We start from the raw sequence: 20,326 nt of genomic DNA, 5'->3' as shown, positions 1-20,326 counted from the left end.
TTGGAAACACTCTATTAAGATTCAGCGTAGGTCTTTTCAATTTGAGACCAGTCACTGATGCTATAAATGAAAGTTTAATCGAGTTATGCTGGAATATAATACAGTGATTGTTTTGTTTAACAACATGGGCTCAGAATCAACATTTTCAGATGAAAAAATGTTAAATAAAGTATGAGGGGAAATGTTGAATTAAAGGTAGGACTGATAAGACAAATAAACCTATTTGATACTGAAAGAGGTAAAAGGGATTAAATTAAGGACTATGTGGAGCTTTATTTTAGTTTTAGTGTATCATATACTGAATATTTACAGCCTAAAGATCTAATGATCCAACTTTGTTCTCTAGACTTCTTATGTGAAATTCATTTCTTAGTCCCCCCCTTTTCCTTCCATAAATTAATGAAAAACCAGAGTTTACATATAGATTAAAAATAATTCACTGGAGGGCCGGGAAATAATAAACAAAGTCAGACAAAGTCTGTCTTGTAGATCAGAGATTACTGTAGTATCTCTAACTAACAATAAAATAAAACTTCATCATTTATTATGAATAAGACACTGACCCATTTTAGCTTATGAGCTAAACAGCAGGATATCTGGACGGCTTGAGAATAAAATACTTCAGGGATATGAAGACTGTTTTACATGCCTTTATTTCTTACCATCTTGATTTTTTGTGAGGCACTGTGTGACTCAGCTCTGTCTCGCCTGTCTGCCCAGCTTTTTTTTTGTTGGCACCAAGAAGATGCACAAAATCTTCCACTGGCCTCTAAAACACAACTGACTGAAAGTTTCAGGTCCTTTTTTATTTTTTAAAGTCTTACCTTAAATCTCTGTTCCACCTGTTCATATTTTACATTAGCTGTACAGCAACTAAATTCCTTTTATCTGGTCCAAGCCCTTGACATCTGATACAATGAAAATGTGATCAAAGACCATCAGAAAATGTAATCTCTCCCCAGTATGGAGTACATCCATTATGGCAACATATCAACCAGCTTAATATTAATCACACAGTCCTAGAGACCGCTCAGCTAACCCCTGGCAACCTATGGGGGCCAGGGAAAATTGGACATCCCCCAACCTGTGGGGGAGTAGTTGCTCGAGGTTGCTGGCTGTTGCTAGTTGAAATTAGTCTTGAAGAGGGTGCAGCACCAAAAGTCTCCTAGAGAAGATTGCTGCCATTACCCATAGTTTGCATGGAAAATGCTGACTTGTCTGCACACACTCAGATAATACTTACAAACTGAAAACCAAAACCATAAAATTGAGAATTTCTACCCAAAGGAAAAGTTGTGTTTTACTGCTAAAACCAACTATATCTGCTTTTTGTCTATGCTTTAGACTGTAAATGAAAAAAAAAAATGGATGTAGTTTCCAGGTATAAAAGGTTAAACCTCTGTGGTAGGGACTTGTTATACTTGCATTTGTTATAATGACCAACAGGGGAAGATATCGAAGATATAGAATGGTTGGAAAACCAGTACTGGTAGATTGGAAGTCCTTTGCTCTATGACCTCAGAAGAAGCCATTTGCTGTTAGGTATGTGCTCAACTAGTAGTTTTAAGAATAAAATGTTGAGTTAATTTTGTAAACTATGAAACTCGTCAGGAAGATAAAAGTGCAGTGCAGTGTCCTTGGTTTTACAGTGAGAAACACCACATATTCATGATGTGTGAAAAACACAGCTTAAGGCTTCACTACATGTCTTCAGTAACCAACTCTGACCATGTTTGATGTACTGTATGGTCGATGGTCTTTGCAAGAGTCTTGACGCTACAAACTTAAGACTACCTTAACTTCCATTAGCCAAAGAAACCCTCCAACTCAAATCTCCAGCTAAACTGTTGGCAGCTGCATAGTGGGATTGGGTTTTGACACCTTAGATCATTTTAAACTACCCTTTTATATTTTACAAAACTGACTGCCAGCTTTATAAACAGAAGTATTACAATTTTAAATACTGCTATAAAATCAAAGTGTGAGGAAAGAAATGGCTTCAAGCTATGCTGTTGGTGACTGACTGAATGAGGTTTTCCCTTTGGGGCTTAACTTAGCAGAGTCACTTCAGTACAAACCCATACAATCTTGTGCGCTTCACTGAACCTAAACAATGATTAATGTTTTATCGATTATTAGTCGATAATGTCAAAGATGTGAGGAGTAACTTTCAGAAAATGCATCGCCTGTGGGTGGAACCTCTAGTGTCTTATATACAGTCTATGGCTAGTAGCTATAACACATGTTACTCTGTTAGATTTAAGACTGATCTATAGCCAGCATCTGTCATATTTAATAGGAGGCTAATTCCGGCTAATGGAAAACAGATTCAGAAGTACTAGAAATTACCTCCACCTTTACTTCAGTTCACATATAAAACAACTCACTTTGTAACCGACTAGTAGTGGAGATTCTAGGCTCTGACTGCATAGTTAGCTAACTAATATAATAATAATAATAATAATAATAATAATAATAATAATAATGCATTTAATTTGAGGGCGCCTTTCAGAAACCCAAGGTCACCTTACAAAGAACAAAATTAATAAAAGGAACAATAGTCATAAAATACATCAAATAAGTTAAAATTACAAAACAGAGCTTGACAACAGATACAATCAGCACTAAAGTGAATATACCAGTTTAAACAGATGTGTTTTGAGCTGTGACTTAAACACGGAAAGGGAGTCAATATTTCTTATGGTTGGAGGAAGAGAGTTCCAGAGCCGGGGAGCAGAGTGACTGAAAGCTCTGTTCCCCATAGTAATAAGGCGTGAGGACAGAATGGTAAGACGAATAGCAGATGATGATCTGAGAGGGAGGGAAACAGTGGTGATATGGAGTAGGTCACACAAATATGAAGGAGCAGATTTATGGACACACTTGTATGTAAGAAGTAAGATTTTAAAATTTATCCTGGTTTATACCATATATATATAAACATACACACATATATACAGGGTGGGCCATTTATATGGATACACCGTAATAACATGGGAATGGTTGGTGATATTAAAGTCCTGTTTGTGGCACATTAGTATATGGTGTGAAGATACGAGATGTGCAGCACCTGAAACTACGGATACTGGATGGCTGTGCTGGCATTTCTCCTGCGGTGTTGCTATCAGTGTGTGAAGAGTGGGAGAAGAGGGTTGCATTGACAATCCAACACAATGGGCAGCACATTGAACACATTTTATAAGTGGTCAGAAACTTGTAAATAACTCATGAAAGAATAAAGTTACGTTGAAACCAAGCACACCATTGTTTTTCTTGTGACATGGCCCTCTTCCTATTGAAAAAACAAAAGTTGTATCCAAGATGGGAGTTGCTTAAATTGCCTGCCTCAAAGCTGACATGATAATTTGTTATCTGCTGATTTTATGGTTATTTCACTTTTGGCATTGCTACATGTCATCAGATGTAACTGACATACCAATGTCTCTGGCAGACACATCACTGCTTGTCTCTTGTGAATGCCCACTCAACACGATGTACCTTTCATTTTTTTTTTTTATATAAATTTAAGCCTTAATTAACCCCTCTTAAGTTGTCATTAATGGAAAAATTAGCTTTCTGCTATAAATATCTGTATTAATGGGAATTAACTGTTTAACAAATTATTTAACTTACTGTTTAGGGTAAAAAATGGCGATCAATCTGGGAAAATACAAACCAAATATACTGTTACATGGACAAACGATATATCTGCTCATTACTGTATAAAAGACTGGTAAATGTACTTTTTCTTGGCTAACTGTATTCATAATGTCAAATAGCGAGGTGGTTGTTCAAGCGCTTTGGTTGAATGATGTAGAGAGTTAAGTCATGTTTGAACTAAGCTCTTAATTAAACTGTGTGTCCAACTTTCCTTAAACATAGTGGAACATAATCTGGGGATAAGGAATAATTTTACATCTTTTTTGGGTCATTGTCAAAAAGCTTTAATCAAACTTGTTTTATGTTTTATGTCTCATCCACCTAAGTTAAAATTGTGGCTCTATTTCCGTTTAGGCAGGGGCTTGGTCCTGTGATCCGACTATAACTTGGAAAAGAAAACAGCAAGTGTGTGCACACACAAAAATAAAGTGACAAATCAAAGAATCCATATCTGTAGAGCTTCCTAGAGATGTCCTCCTAGTGGCTGCAGAGAAAGATTGTGGTTTGTGAAGCAGTTATTAGTTCTGGCTGTGTTTTCTAAAGCCATCCACCCCAGCCTCCAACATAAACATGGCAACACCTGTGACATCTACAGATTCTTTATACTTGAATTTCTGCACATCATTTGGGAACTTAATTGTGTGGGTTTTCTTTTTTTCATAATGATTAAAATTCCCCGGGGAAGATGATTTTGCTCTGACATGCATGTTAAGAAAGACACTAAATCACTACATGGTTCAGTTTTACTATCAAGTTTTAATCCATCCAGTTAATTCAAAGGCACTAAGGGTGAAAAAATAACACATTCATTTGTTTCACTTTCCTTTAAGCTCTATTCCTCCGTCTTTCCTGTCTGTGCGTTTCCTGCTTACCAGTAGGTGGAGCTTGTCTCCTTTGGCTTGAGAGAGCGCGAGAAGGAGGGAGAGAAGGAGATGATTAAAGAGAGAAGAAAGACAGCAAGAGGAGAGGCAGAGAGAGAGAGGGAGGGAGGGAGGGAGGGATGGATGGAGAGAAATGGGGAGGGAGGGAGTAGAGAGCAAGCGTCAGCACTCCATGTGTTAAAAGGGCAGATGGTAACCGCGGGTAACTGAGGAGCAAACCACTCTGCTGGCCACAGAGCAAGAGATCAGCGGAGAGAGGGAGATAGAGGGAGGGAGGAGAGTGAACACATGCAGCGCAGCAGAGGAGAGGAGCATCTGAGAGGAAGCTGCACGCTTGCTCTGACAGAAAGAGAAAGAGAGGGAGGAGAAGACTGAGTACTTCTTCTCCACACTAACAAGGAGGCAGAGAGCAAAAAGAGGGGCAAAGACAGAGACAGAGGAGATGCTGAGATAGTAACAGGAGGGGGAAAAAGTATCCCTCCCAGCCACTTACAGAGATACAGAGACAAAGAGGGAGGGAAAACAAAAGGGGCTAGAGAGATTGTGGAGTGAGGAGAACGGACGGGAGATAGTTAAAGGAACTGCAAGACTGATCAATAAGCGGCTGAGATTTCGGGAAGAAATTTAGACTCAGCGAGAAAAAGAGAGAGAGCGAGAGAGGGAGTCAATGACAGGGAAAGATTGATTAATGAAAGATTTGAGCAAAACATCTGGAGAGAAGGAGACTTAAAGAGAAATATTTAAGAGGAGACAGGGGCATCTAGCGGAAGGCAAATTTAGAAAAGAAAGGGAGAAGAATTAAAAAAACATTTAGAGAAGGACAGGAGGATAAGAGTGGAAAGAAAGGGGAGCAGAGGGTGAAATATTTAAGAAGAGACAGAAGCTGAGGGGAAATGAGCAGGAGAACGCAGAGTTAAAGAGTCACTGGCAAAAACTTAGAGAAGAGAGAGAATAAATCAGAGCAGCAGAGGGAAGGGAAACTGCGCTCATCCTTTCTTTTTTTTTATTTCCTCTGTCCCTCCTCTTCTTGATAAAACCTAGGAGGGGAGATGAAGTGAGGAGAGAGTTGAGTAGTACAACATCAGAAGAAGGAGAGGAAGCAGTTTTCAAGGGTTTTTTTTTGGCAAAGTCCAGATAGATCAAGAGAGTTATAGATAGATATTTAACTGCATGAAAGAGAAGTATATCCAATGGCGTGCTACTACATTGTGATCAGTTCCACCCACCTGCGTGACGGACAGCTGAGGAGCATCAAGGGGGTGTTCAGAGGACCAATAGGAACCAATGGCCAAAGAAACACGGTAAGACCAAACAGTTACTTCTTTTATAGATGCAGGGTTTGCAGACAAGAAGGGGGAAAAAGTCACATAAGTGTAACTGTGTTTGACGTCCAGACTATTGGAGTCTTTCTGATATTTGAACTCGAGGCTCTTTGGTGGCGGGAGGTTAGTTAGATTCTGTCTACATTTAATTGGCATAAATCCAGTTTAATCCAGAGTTCATATGTGTAGCTATTAGTGTTTTAACTTTCCTGCAACAAACACGTCCAGGAAATCATTACCTCTAAATTATCATTAGTTAAACCACTCCCACTCACTTGATTGTCAGCTCCTTAATCATAGTGTTTGTAGAGTTAATTAATTGCCACTTCCATTAGGTTAATTGACTCAGTATTGGAGGCAGAAAGATCCAGATGGGGGTGGGGAGGCTGGTGCGGGTCCCCGTCTGTTGCACTAAGAGCTTCTCTGGCTCCGAGTCCGTGCTTAAACATGCCCAGGATTAGATTTTTTTTCCCTTTTAACCTTCCAAGTCTTTACTGATTGAGTTCAGTTAAAAAGTCAGGTAGGTGTTCTCTCTTTACATTTGCATTTATCCTTAGTTTGACACGCCACTTCAGCGCTTTTACAACAGCACTCTGTTTCAAACACATGCACTTGGATCATTTTCACGCAGTTTTCTGCACATCTTGTAGTGTAAATTTCACCTTTATCTTCTTATCACAAGCCTCCTTATGTTAATGAAGTGGGGAGTATCTAAAAATAAAGTCAGATAACATTTAGAGACAAATTAAAAAACCCTCAATGCATTTTATTAAAACCTGAATGAAAATTAGTTATTCAGAACGACTGTGGTGTCATGAAACTGTGTGGGATGCTTCGACCCGACCAGATGAGTCACACGCGTCTTGACTTTTTTTTCTAGTTCTCTTAACTCAGACTAAACCTTGTACTTCATTCGTGCTGACTGTTGCAGGCAAACATAATTACTGAGAGTCCTTGTAGAGATGCACCAAAGATTCCAACAGGCTTCAAAGAGACACATCACATGAGACGTCAAGAGGTTGTGTAAGGGCAGAACTACAGTAAGCTCATTAGGCATAAAACACTTGCTGCAAGGTTTAGAAGAAATAAAATTAGCCTGTCATTTTAAATCAATCAAAAGTTTCACGCTTAACCCTGGCATGGCAAAACATGGCTGATTTTATGTTCTATCAGCAAAAGCGCTGATGGGAGCTGTGCATTGGCCATTACAAATCAATTAAAAGCCAGCGTTCTGCTGATAAAGAAGTCATTTTAAATCTCTACTCCATCTCTATCATGTGATAGGACTGTTAGATCATATTTCACCTGTGTCAATACTTTTAATAACAGCCATTGATCATAAATGACGATGGCTTGTCATGGTGAAATAATAGGGTTATAAGTCTTCAGGAGAGCCCGGCTGGACAACAGAAAATCAACAGTGCATTTGACTTAGCGTGCAATTAACTAGAAAGCACAACAGAGCCCACAGCAGCGGCGGAGCGCTGTGCAGCCAAAGCACTGTGGATTGTGTTATTGTGTTTTTAATAAAAAAGCAACAATGCACAGCCCAAGTTGTTAAAATTAAAGTGGATTTAAGTCCATGCACACTGCACCAGTATGTAATGAAGCATTAATATTAAAGCCCTTAATTAAATTTTTGTACCATCGCCTCCAAACACCCCCCCAACCACCCTTTTTTTGTGTGTTTACGCTCTATATTAACTAGATATATCTACATGCTATATCTTCCAAATTTCCTAAAAACAGAGTGAGGAAAAAACAACAGGAAAAACAAAGCCTGTGTGTTTATCTTTTGGGGATTTCTGCTTGCTGAATCTGTCAGTGTTTCTTAAGAACTCGACAAGTTATTTCTTAGTGTCCTAAAAAAACTGCGACTGTGTCTTGTGATTTCACCCTGCTGTGACTGAGGTTTGGTTAGGCTAGAAAAAGATCACAGGTTTTCAAAGTAAGGGGATTTTTGATGATACGGTGACAATAATAAACACTTGACTGACTTCAAGGGTAATTATGGTCATGGTTAGGAGATACTAATGTTGTTTTTTAGTTCTGAATAGTGACTGAAAGTGGAAAATCAATGACTGCAATATAGTATTACTCTTAAGAATACTTGTTCATTGGCTTGCTGGATCTCTGTGGGTTCAGTGGATAGGCTGATCCAAGACCTGTTCGTTTGGCCAGGAAACAGAGGAACAGAGCAAAGGAAGAGAGAAATGTTATCTCTGTTAAATGCTGCGTATGTGTTGTTGTTAATTAAGTATCGTCTGAACCTTGACTCACTGTTGATGTTCGGTGAAATCCAACAAAAAGATCATCTAGCAAACATGACGTTTAGTTTGTTGTTTGTGGTCTCTCCGTGCTGTCTTTATCTCCAGTTTCCCCTCATAATCCAATCATTTGCGCTATTGCAGCCGCTCCTCCCTGCGCCTGGGCTCTTCCTGTTTGAAAGTGAGTTCTTCCTCCTCACTATTTCTAAGTTGTTGTCCATAAGGGCTCATCATAGTTTTATGGTTCCCCTTCTAATATTGTAGTGTCTTTATCTTACAATATATAGTAGAGTAAAAGACAAATAATACATTAAACGAATTAAGCAACTAACCTTTGCTTAATCTCTTACTACTCATTAAAAAATAGCTGCTGTGACTTTAGTCCCTATTAACCTCTTTACATCTAGGGGGTCTCTGGTGATCCATCTAAGGTTAGAGTTAGGGTTAGGTTCGGGTTTTATTTCTGGCTCATGCTAAATAGACCAATTTTTAGGAACTTCAAATTAAGTCTCAAACATATTGACATCAAAGTTTGTCTGCTGTTTTTTTCATTTGGATCCTCCATGCAGACAAAAACTCTGGGCTTTAAACCCATAGTCTGGCAGCACAGTTTATAGAAATAGGATGTTTATTTTAAAAATATTACTACACTGTACTGAGAAGCAGTTTGAAATCTGGATATATCTATCTTAAAAATAAACAGATACTGTGCAGGTTACCGAAGTGGCATAAGTCATGTGATGGAGAAATATATTCTGTTTCATTTGAATGTTATTTTCCTAACTTTTGGTTCTATATTGGTGTACTTCTTTCAGTCCACTAACTATTAAAGCAACTAACTTTCACTTCAGTTGTCATACTATCTCTTAATCAGTAATGCAGGAGCTCTGTTTGAGCTGTGCATTTTTGGTGAAATGTGTTGAATATTTGGATAGGACAGGACAAAGGATGAAATGTACTGCAGTCAAACATACACTGTAATATCTGTTCACAGTGGGGAGATGGGGGGCATGCCTGGTCTGAAAAAATGCTTAGCTGGGTGGTATGTGCCACATGAATGTCAGGACCAAGGGTTTCCCAGGAGAAGATTGTGTTGTAATGAGATGATCAATTTTATTCACTTCAGCTGTCAGCGGTTTTAATGTTTAATCATGTTGAAATGAAGTTCATATATTTATTTATATATATATTCTTATATATATATTGTTAAGTTATCTTCTTGACAGGGCCTATTTCCAACTCTTTTCTAACTAACTTCATCACTGAAGCCACATTTCTCATTAAAGACTGTCATAAAAAGCAAAGAAAAAAAGATGATCACTTCTAACACATTAATTATTGTGCTTCATTAAATAGATGACAAACTAATGAAGCTGTTATAGCACCTTCACCAAGTTAGAGCTTTCAGACTTGTTAAATGATATCCAACTAAGAAAACATAAGGTAAACTTTCCACTGCTAACAGAGTACCATAAATAAAATGTTCTTTAATTACCCACACAAGCAAACGGTGGCATTTCAGAGGCACGTATTCAACTCTGTTCGTCACGTAATCCAGGAATAGAAAGCTATATCAAGAGTTTTAATTGGCAAACAACCACACATGACTATCACCAGTCACCTTGGATCCTCATATACCCAAGCTAATTTTATCCTCAAGTTCTTTAGCGCAGCCAGGTCTGATGAAATTGCATGAAATGATGAGGTTTTAAAAATTCAAATAACATGGCCTGTGCACAGAAAATGAGAGCGATATATTTGCGCCAGCACAAAAGAATTACATGAGAGAGACATGGGCAGAAATAGGCAGCAGAGTCTGACGCCAAAATAGTGTTGGGATCAGTAGGATGGATGACTTTCCTTCAACTCAAATGACTCAACTTGACTCCTCGTTTAGCAAACGATATTTTTAGCATTTTTTTTGTAAAGCATGATCAAAAAGTTACCTTAAACAGTTTGAATTACTCAACATAACCTTTTCTCAGTGTTGGTCATATCAATTACATTACATTACAGTACAGTTATCCAGTTGTCACCCATCTTTGGACACAGTCAATCTGATGACAGCTACACACCTGTAAAGTTTTAAGAGTGCATTTTGCATGGCTGAGTTGCTACTGTGGTGAAGACATCTGTCCACAGACAGACAGACACATATTAGCATCTGCTAAAATGCCCAGTAGAGTAGGTGTCCTCAGGTCTGGTGGGGAAAAATGGGCATGGCGTGGTAGTGCATTGGTAGTCTGTAGGTGCAACACAGACCTTTGTAAACCCACATATAGATGTTGTAGCTGTGTACTGTCACCAGAGAGAAGTGTCAGAAATATATCAAACAAGCACCGATGTTGTCTACTTTATGTTTGTGCAGTTGTTGATCCGTCAGCTTAAAGTGAAGATGGAGGTCATAAAGAATGTTTTGTAGAGATGTGAGTGCTTCTCATAGAGGGTTTTTTGATCTTTGATGTTTTTTTGTGCTTCTTCCTCTTAATGTTAAACTCTGTGGTTGTTTCTATTTCTGTTCAAGCCAACTTTTCAACTAAGCATCATGCTAGTGTTATTGCCACTGGGCAACTACAAAGACACCACGGCAACATGCGAGTGTGTTTCCGTAGCTTCTGTATAAGTTTAATTTACATAGTGTATCTCCTTGCGTTGCCAGAGAGCTACAGAGATGTAGGAGCATACATCTTGAATGAGAGTACAGATCAAGACTTATCTCCCATTGTTTAAAAAAGGTTTGAATCCAGCCCTACAATGGCTTCCTTCTTTTGCCTTGCCACACCTCTTTCTTGAGAACTGGCTAGCAAGTAACATTTTGGATAAAGGTTGAGATGAGAGGATCTGTCCAGTAAATATTAGCATATATTAGCATAGCTTAGGAGTGAAACAGGGGGAAACAGCTAGCCTAGCTCTGTACCTCTAGGCTGACTATACCATGTTTTTATTTTATCCATGCTACATTACCAGCATGCATTTTTATCCACCCCGATCAGTAACTTCTTTTTGAAATGTTTTATTATTTTTTGGGCATGTTAAGTTTTTATTCATGAGGACAGTAGAGAGAGAAAGACTCCAAAGGATCAACATGTCTGAAATGGTTTAAAGAGCACTCAAACTCAAGGATGACACCATATGGCAAGGTGGAACATGGGTCGCCTGCTCAACAAGGTGAGCTATAGCAGCATCCCTCTCTTCTTGTTCTTTCAATCATTATCGCCAGCAGATGGACTTTCTCAGATGTCATGAAAATGCAAGACTTTAATTTAACTTTTTCCAACCTCTTTAAGGACATCGTGCCCATGCTGGCTCAAAATTGAGGTTCAAAGTTTAATGTTGCGCATGGAAACAGCCGCTATGAAAACAATCTCACTATGAGGTCCATCTGGAGCTTTTAATCACATTTGACCTTTTGGTGAGATTATTTTCTCAGGTCAAACGAGTATTTAAAAATATTTTGGAACTGTGGTAAAATGTTCCAAAGCCCTAAAAAAATGATCATAGGCGTATCAGGCATCTAACTTCATTGCATAAAAGTACCTTGATTACAGGCATCTATCATGTAAGAAACACCTGAAACTATTATGCAAAATTCAAACCTTGTGTAATGCTTATAATAAACAGCATTTTAGTCTAATTTCCTCAGATGTTTGACACCTTTGTGTCCGACAGGTGAGCGTTTCCCTGCTGCAGAGAGAAAACACATCTCACACTGCATGCTGATATCACCCACTTCGCTCCTCTTCAAAGGAAAACAAATCACTCTAACACCTTGAATCAAATGTTTTTCTGTACCTTAATTGCTTTAAGGTGCCAAAGATATTTGGGCCTGCCGCCTGTGTTTAGCTCTGTGTTACTATTCATGCTGTCCATGAAGGTCCTAAAGCAACATTTGAAATCATTCAACAGGTGTACATGCATATCGATTTTCTGTCCTTCATCACGCGTGTGTCTGCTTGTGTTTTAAATGTGTGCTTTTGCTGGCATGACAACGACACCACGGTGACATTAATTTATGATTGCCCAGCTGTCGGGGAATTTTTCACACCTTTCCCAATATCAGCGAGGCCGGCGTTATGTTGCTATAGAAACATTGATTCTCGGAAGTTAAGTAACGCTTCTTTTCTGCACCCCACTTGGCATAAAAAGTTGACATGAACTTCCTTTTGAGTCTTTGTTTTTTTGTTTTGTCCGAAGTTGCTGCTGGGGATGTGACAGCATTTCGCCCCGGAGCTCCAGCAGCATAGCTCCTTAACTCTGGACTGTTTTATTTTCTTCATCAGAAGTCTGCATTTAGTGCTGAGTGTTTTCAGTTAAAACCACAGGTGCTGCCGACTATCTTATAAAAGCAATAATGTCCTTGAGCCGCTGGGTTATTGAGCAGTATACTCATTTGGTGCTATCGGCTATTTCACATCAGGCCTAACAACACCCAGGACAATACTACACCATAACCCACTGCCTCTCAGCTGTTAACGCTTTAAACCTGTGTGTTTTGTGTGTGCGCGCTATAAGATTTGAGCTAATTCTCCAACAACGTGGCTCCACGCTCCATAAATTATCACAGAGGAGGACGCTGCGTGCATGATTTGTGCGTGTGTGAGTGTGTGTGACTGCGTCCGTGCATGTGTGTGTTTAACCGTTCCAAGTTCATCTGGGTTTCAAAGGGTTACATGTGTCTGCGTGTGCAAGCATGATCTGTGTGAGTGCGTTCAGCTGTTGTGACTTGCATGGCATGAGTGCGTGTGATGGAGTGAGTTTGTGTATTCGGTAGTTGTGAGTACATGGTGTGCTTCATTGATGTGTGAAACATCAGCTATGACTGTGGAGCCATCTGCTCCAAAGGGAGAGATAGAGTGCAAGTGTGTGTGTGTGTGTGTGTGTGTGTGTGTGTGTGTGTGTGTGTGTGAGAGACCGTATTTTTGCTCTACATGCATGAGTGGGTTTATGTGACAGTGCAGTGTATGTACGAGTATGTGTGTGCACTACTGACTACTTACCCGAACCAACAAGTTGCTGCTTTTTTGTGCATGTGGGACATCAAGAAGTTTCCAAACTGATTCCTGCTCAGCTAAAATATCTAATAATTATTTCAACTCCTCCTCAGGATGAAACTTTGTTTCTGTCTGCTTCTGTTAAAATTTACATGCCAGCTTTTTTGTTTTGCCTTAGATGCAGTCTGTCGTCTTGAAATTGCATTCCCGTGTAACTAAATTCTTTTCACATTTGGGCTGGATTATTTTCAGAGGCAACAATTAGATTCTTTTTGAATGAATGAATGATGCATCACATGTATGAACTGCATCGCTGCCAGCGGTTTCCATGTGCGCAGTTTTTTCATTTTGATTGAAATCGCTCCAAATGAAGATTTCCCAAGTGCTGACATGTGATATGGTTTTCATACACCTTCGTGTTTACATGCACACACTCATTTGATCTGAACGGTGTATGAGCCATAGGCTGTGCAGAAATTTAAATAAGCAAATTTCACCATTTAACAGAACATTTCACATTGTCAGATTGCAGTCTGTATGAATATAATTTCTCAGACACGTGGCTGGTATTTCAGAAGCAAAAGCAGACTCACTCAATGCAGGCATCACAGGTGCTAAAAAAAGACGCAGACCTTGCATTTCTCAATTTTGAATTACATCTTCTGATTACGACATTGAATTAACTAAAGGAATTTGTCTTATTAAAAAGACACAAGTTGGAAAAAATGAAAAATTGATAAAAATGCAGCTTTGAACCGCTAGTTTCTCAAGAGAGATTCACAAATAAGCAATTATTTAATATAGTGGCTTTTATTGATCAGGTGTGTATAAAGTATGAGCGAAATTTTGAGTTTAAGTTACAGTTTTGCCAAGAATTACATGCCGTAAATTTTTGATTAAGTAAAAACAGGTGAGTGTTTTGCAATGAAAAACCACTAAAGGGGTAGTTACACAATGTACTAAAGCACAACAAGTGCACTGTTGCGGAGCAAGTTGTCTTCCTCCTGCTAAAAATAAAATGCAGCGTTTCACACAAAGTGGAAATCCATGCTTGGGGTGCGTAAATGTGCATCTCTAAAGAAGCAGCAACACCTGTGATTACAGCATCCTTATTGTATAAACATGATCCAACTTTGATGGTAGTGCACATAGAAAAACACAAAAAAGTGAAAGAAGTTTCTATTTTCTTGCGGGAGCTAAATCTTTAAAACATTTTGTTGTTAGTTTTCCATCTTTTGGTTTTAATATGTTTTAGCTTACAATCCAAGACATTCTGTGACAGATCAACTTTGGAAAGACATGATTTGCAAAGTCCACAAACTTTGAAATGTTCTATGAAATGTTGGTGAATCTAATCTCATCCCCATCCCCAAATTCTTCCCTTCAAATAAAGCTGGAGCCTCTTTACATGTAGCCAACTGCAAAGATTCATGCATATATGGTGTTGTTCCATCCACACACTGTAATTAAAGTAGGTTCCCACTGAACTATGAATGAGTGAAGAGCACAATCTGCAGGAGCATGCTTTGTAGAAAGACAAGGGGAAACATCTGGAGAAATCCACTGAGATTTTAGAGGTAGTGGAAGAGATGTGGGTCTGGAGAGGGGGTCTCTCTGATAGCTACTAGTTGTGGATCATATTTCTATTTATTGATTATTAAAGATCTCAGATTCTGCAAACACTACTATACATTTATCCTTGCGTGCATTTTTACCATTATACTGGATTACAAAGTGGTTGCCACCCAAAGTCCTCCCATCTACCCAGATGACTATTACCAGCTGTTACCTGTTTAATTTAAACACACATTAATTTTCTTTATAGCTGCTCTTATTGTTGCCTGTACTGTCACAGCCATCACCTACACCCCCTAATGTCACTAGTTTGAGCCTCCCCCATCATGGATTAATTTTCATGAGTCTCTTATTGATCTCAGCCAAGAATAATTGCTTTTATTTAGTTCTCGTCAGCAAAGGGATAGTATAAAACAATTCTTGCTAGAAAGTCCAGTAAGATGACACTTCAGAGTTTTTCACAACACAACTTCTAATTTGCATTTTGCTTTTTTTTTATTGGCACTAGGTGTAGAGAAAAGAAGTGTAATTGACAGTTCTTTAATATCAAAATGTGTGCTAGGGTATGGTCACTCCAGCTCAAAGCAAAACTCAGATGACTTGAAACAGGTCATAGATGAAAAGGATCAGTTCAGTTTCAAGTTTCAGTTTGAAGAGAAGAGAAGTAGTATAGATGTGTTTTGTAGCCCAGGGTTGCTGCACTCCTTCCCCTTGGTTTTGGTTTAACTTTGTTGTATACCGATTACCACGTGTAGACCCACGCACCTGATTGGTGTCTACTTTTGGACCTTATCCCACCCTCCAATTCTTGAGTGCTTCACCCTCCTACCTTCCACCATCCCTGATTTGACCGGTGCCCTTTTCCTGTGCCCCAACCACACTCCAGCTTACTGCAGCAGCTGGCTCAGAAAGGCTGCCAATTTGTCATTAGTGGTAGCTGTGATTTAGAGAGAGCAGCCTGCACTGTTTCATTTCTCTGTGCTGCCAGCCTAAGAGGTTGGAGTTACTTGTTTTGTGGTACTTGGGTTAAAATTGAATGTACCTCAAAGGGCTTTCTGATTTGCTTGAAGAGCATGCACTTGCTTGTTTGTGGTTTGGACACTCAAGGCTAGGTTTGTAAAACACAAAAGTGGAAATAATAATTTGCCAACACTTCACGATTTATGTGAAATGTCGGCATTAGAGTGGCTTCCTCAAAAGAGGTGTCTGGCAAAGCTCATGTAGCACGAGGAGCATCATGTGTAGGAATAATCAGCAGGGGGCCTGCAGAGCTTGATTTGCCGTCTGCGATGTTTGTGATATATTAATTACACGTGAAAGGCTTATTTTCACATAACTGTTATCAGGGTGAATTTCAGAGAAGAGGATTGCTTCACATGTGTCAACCTGTATTGCTGAACTTTATTCTCCGCCTTCATTAAATGCTTCTGCGAAAGACAGCGAGTTCATTCTGCATGACTTGACCCGGTCACATTCCTTTCCATTGACCTTACAGGTTTTTGTGCTGTCAGTGCTTTTAATTTAGCCGATGTGGCCCTTTAAGAAGAAAAACACCCTGAGAGATAAATTTTTCATCCGAAGATGTTCTTAATGAGTTGTGGAGTGCTGAATGTTAAAGTATATATTTATGTAGCATGGCCGTTACTCGATTACCATGGAAACTGAGGTAGCATGTTGGAGGTGAGTGGGCGTCAACGCGACTTGGATGAACCCTGCAAATGTCGTGGGAGGGACGGAGAGAGAGAGATAAAGTGACAGAGGAAATGAAAGCAGATGGAGAAGAGTAAGAAAGAAACGCTGAAATGAGGTAATGTTTGGTTGCTATGAGAAGTTTGCACGTCCTGCTTTTCACTTCTTTCGCTTGTCTCTTCTCATCTTTCAGTCCGTTCCCCTAGTCTGAAAAAACATTTAAACACTCATATTTTTTTGTCTTCACTCGTGTTGTTTTTTTCTCTCCCTTTCTTCATGTTTCCTCTCATTTTCTCCCCTTGTTTCAAAAACACTTTTCCTCTGAACTCATGCATAAATCCTTCAGTCATTCTTCAAAATATGCACATGCCCTAAAACTGCAAGTAGCCACCTTAACAGTACTCATTGCTGTAGGACTCCTTGTTGATTTTTAACATTTTGCCCGCATATCATGTGCACAAATTAAAATTTTTACAGAAACTTCAGTAAAAAAGTGACCAAGTCCCAGAGGTGTGGACTCTCCAAGGACAAGTTGTTTATTTGAAGGCAGGCAGAGGCGTGGAAGTAAACAAAATCATAGGACTTACTGGTAAATTGGAAATTCCGCTAATAAACTCAGCTATTGGTGCTACTCCAGAAAGAGTTTCTTCTTTGGGTTGCCCCCCAAAACATTCCAGTGACGGTATGTCGTATGAAGACAAAGATAAAGATGTACTCATGCTTGGTGATCTGTATTGTGTCCAAGCACGTTTGAACCCCAAAGTCCAGTTAGTTTGTGTTACAGCTCCTAAATTCATGGCTGAAAGAAACAAAACATACCAGATACAACAATGCTGCTGTTCTTCAACAAGCTTTTAATGATGTATAATACTTACAAAGAACAAATGGAAATAGAAATAGATGGGAGCCCTGGGTTAAACTAACAAGCGAGGAAGGAAACAACAAACCAGCCAAGCTATGGCTTTGGCTTGTCTCGGGAGGTGCTGGTAACTCCCAATTCAACGTATACTTAATAAACAAAGCTGTAAAAACAACCGAAGGATAAAGATGTTTTTGAAGAAAATTAGGGAGGAGGCAAGTTGCTCTCCACCATTCTCCACCTTCTCCAGGATTATATTCACACAACCAGTGTTCAGCAACCAATCAGAATAAATAAGAGAAGCGGGGGTATAGTTAGGGTGGACTTGGGCGACTCCAGTGCTTCCTCAGCTACATTCATGAAGCTCAGCTGAAAATTGGTGTGTTGATTAAATAGTAGATCTATAAATCACGCACAGGTCCAAAAATGGCCCCAATTAAGGCACAAAATCCATAAAATCATGAACCTTAACAACAAGCATCCCTCTATGTGAGATAGAGAATAATGAAGATATGGAAACTGGGAGAAAAGGGATAAAGTAAAATATAGGGAGTGACCACTGAAGCAAATTCGAGCCTGGAACATTAATTGCAGTGTCTGTGAGGGCCAGTGAGGGAGTGGCGATAGTCGTGTTTGGGTACGAGGCAACCAACCCTAGCGTGAGTACACCTTTTGATTCAAGCACCGCTTTCGTTGAATGGGATAGGAATGTACTTTTTATGCTACCATTTCTTCCTCCTCTTCTTAAGCTGGACTCATCCTTTGGTCTTCCACATTCTCTTTTTTCCCTCCCTTGTTTGTAACCTGGCTGCTGCTTTTTCCTCAGCTGCTTCTGCCCTCACCTTTGATGCTTCTCTGCTCTCTCTTGTTTTTCCTGCATGTCTCTGCACTTTGTTTGCTCTCTTCTCTTTCGCTTTACTGTTCTCTTGGTTTTAACAGGGCTTTTTGGGTTTTGTCACCCTCTTATCTGTGTCCTCCCTCCGTCATTTATACTTATGTACTAATCTTACACCCTTTTTTCTCATTTCCTCCTCACCTCTGCTTTTCATTTCTCCACTACATCAATCTCCACTCACTTCTCCCTCATTTTGTTCTTCTTTTACTCCTTTTTCTGTTTTCACTCCTCAGCGCTTTTTGTTCTCTTGTTTAAACCCAATCTTTGCAAATTTGCCTTCTGCTCATCTTTTTACTCCTTATATTTACCCATGTTTAAGCTTGTTCTACCCGTTCCTCTCCTCTCCGGTGAAGCATATCCAACCTTGCTTTGAACTGATCTGTTTCTCCTGTCTGCTCACCTTTCATCATTATATGCCGCTTCTCTTATCTGCCTTTTCTCTCCTCTTTCACCCGCTTCCTCTCTGCCTCTCCCATTGTTACCTTTACACTCCTTGTTTTCCTTTCTTCTCTGCCATCCTTTATTTCCCTACCCTCTTCTCCTTCAGATTCTCCTTCTTCCATCACTTCTCCTGCAATCTCTCCTCCATATCCCTTCCTCCTCTCATCATCTTTTCCCATTTATTCTCCTTTTCTCTCATTTTATTTCCTTTGCTTTTTTAAATCCTGCTTTCTATTCATCCTTTCCTGCATTCAGTTCTCCCCCTCCTCTCCCTCTCCTCTGCGCTCTTCTCCCTTAGTTTAGTGAGCAGTAAAAACAACGATAAAATAATAATAAAAACAACAACTGTCCCGTGATTATAAACCCATCTCCATCTGGATCTCTCACACCGCCACACAGACTTACGCACACACCGAGCCGAGTAGGAAGTCAAACAGAAGGCCAATAAGACACGCTTGACTGGAGGCGACTCTACAATGTGTGTGTATGAGATGGGGAGAGAGATAGAACGAGACTGTGTGCGTGAACAGAGAGGGTATTCACTCCTGTCATTGTGTGAACCTCGTGTCCTCGCAGCCGCAGGAAGATGAGATAAATCCTGAAACATTTTTGTCGATACTCAAGGGAACGTTTCAGACTAAAGACACCTGGAGGTCAGGGAGTGATGCCGGGCTAAGTTAGTAAAAACTGATAATCAAGTGGAAATCACTGCAGTGATGTCTGGTTGTACCACTGAAACTGCAAATACATGAGTGAATGAAACATTTAAAGCATTCTAGAAGATCTTTTAACATTTAATTACTGACTTTAAGTATTTATCGTTACAGAAGCGCATGTGTGTGTTAATGTGCCACTAAATGCGCCCGGGGGGTGGGGGTTTGGTGGCATCAACCCCAGTTCACATATTTACCATTTTAAAATATAAATGTCCCAATAAATGATGCTTTTTTTAGTATATATAACACCCACCAAAGTAAAATGATCTCCAGCTATAACATCAAAGAGATGTGCACATTCATGAATCAATACTATGATTTAATCATGTAATGAATAGGAATCTGCATAAGGAATACTTGTGCTTTGCTGTCTTAAGCATATTTGGATGTTTAAGCTTTTAGACAATTACTTAAGTAGGATTATTTAGGTAGGATTTTGCTTTGGAGTTTAAACTGGTGTGCAGCTTATTACCTTTCACGGTCGTCAAATTTGTATCTAATGATTTCTACATTTATTTATGATCAAATATTCTGATTTCCTTTGAATCCCCTTCCTTCTTAAACCTTCTTCACATAAAAAATGCACATTCAAACATACATGCATTTATTAATACATGTGTACAAACATGCAGATTTGATTGCAAGCATCATTGTGAACCATACCCTGAAGTCATGCCACAAAACTAAAACATGCACTCAGTGGCCTTTTTGTCACGATGACCTACAGAAATTCAAATTAAGCATTGGAATGGGGAAGAAAGGTGATTTAAGCAACTCTGAGTGTGGCACAGTTGTTGGTGCCAGACGGGACAGTCTGCGTATTTCAGAAACTGCTGATCTGCTGGGAATTTCCCACACAACTATCTCTAGGGTTTACAGAGGATGGTGGGAAAAAGAGAAACTATCCAGTGAATAGGAGTCCTCTGGGTGAAAATGCCTTGTTGATATCAGAGGTGAGAGAAGAATAACCACATTGCTTCAAGCTGATAGGAAAGCAACAGAAACTCAAATAACCACTCATTTGAGCTGA

General features: G+C 39.4%; 1 protein-coding gene across 1 annotated transcript in view; it reads left to right on the top strand.

Annotated features, from left to right (window-relative positions):
• The first annotated feature begins 4,717 nt into the window (after window positions 1-4,717).
• The window catches only part of LOC146375274 (uncharacterized), an 87,441-nt gene continuing 71,832 nt past the window's right edge, over window positions 4,718-20,326 (top strand). Inside the window, exon 1 of the mRNA XM_084949646.1 lies at window positions 4,718-5,842. Within this exon, the coding sequence (XP_084805772.1) occupies window positions 5,732-5,842 (111 nt within the window). The 5' untranslated portion in view covers window positions 4,718-5,731. The remainder of the gene's footprint in view (window positions 5,843-20,326) is intronic.

The sequence above is a fragment of the Perissodus microlepis genome, chromosome 13 (assembly GCF_051167445.1).
Source record: "Perissodus microlepis isolate ML-2025 ecotype Zambia chromosome 13, ASM5116744v1, whole genome shotgun sequence".
NCBI lineage: Eukaryota > Metazoa > Chordata > Actinopteri > Cichliformes > Cichlidae > Perissodus > Perissodus microlepis.
The sequence above is the reverse complement of the archived record's forward strand: the minus strand, read 5'-3'. Positions and strand labels throughout refer to the sequence as shown.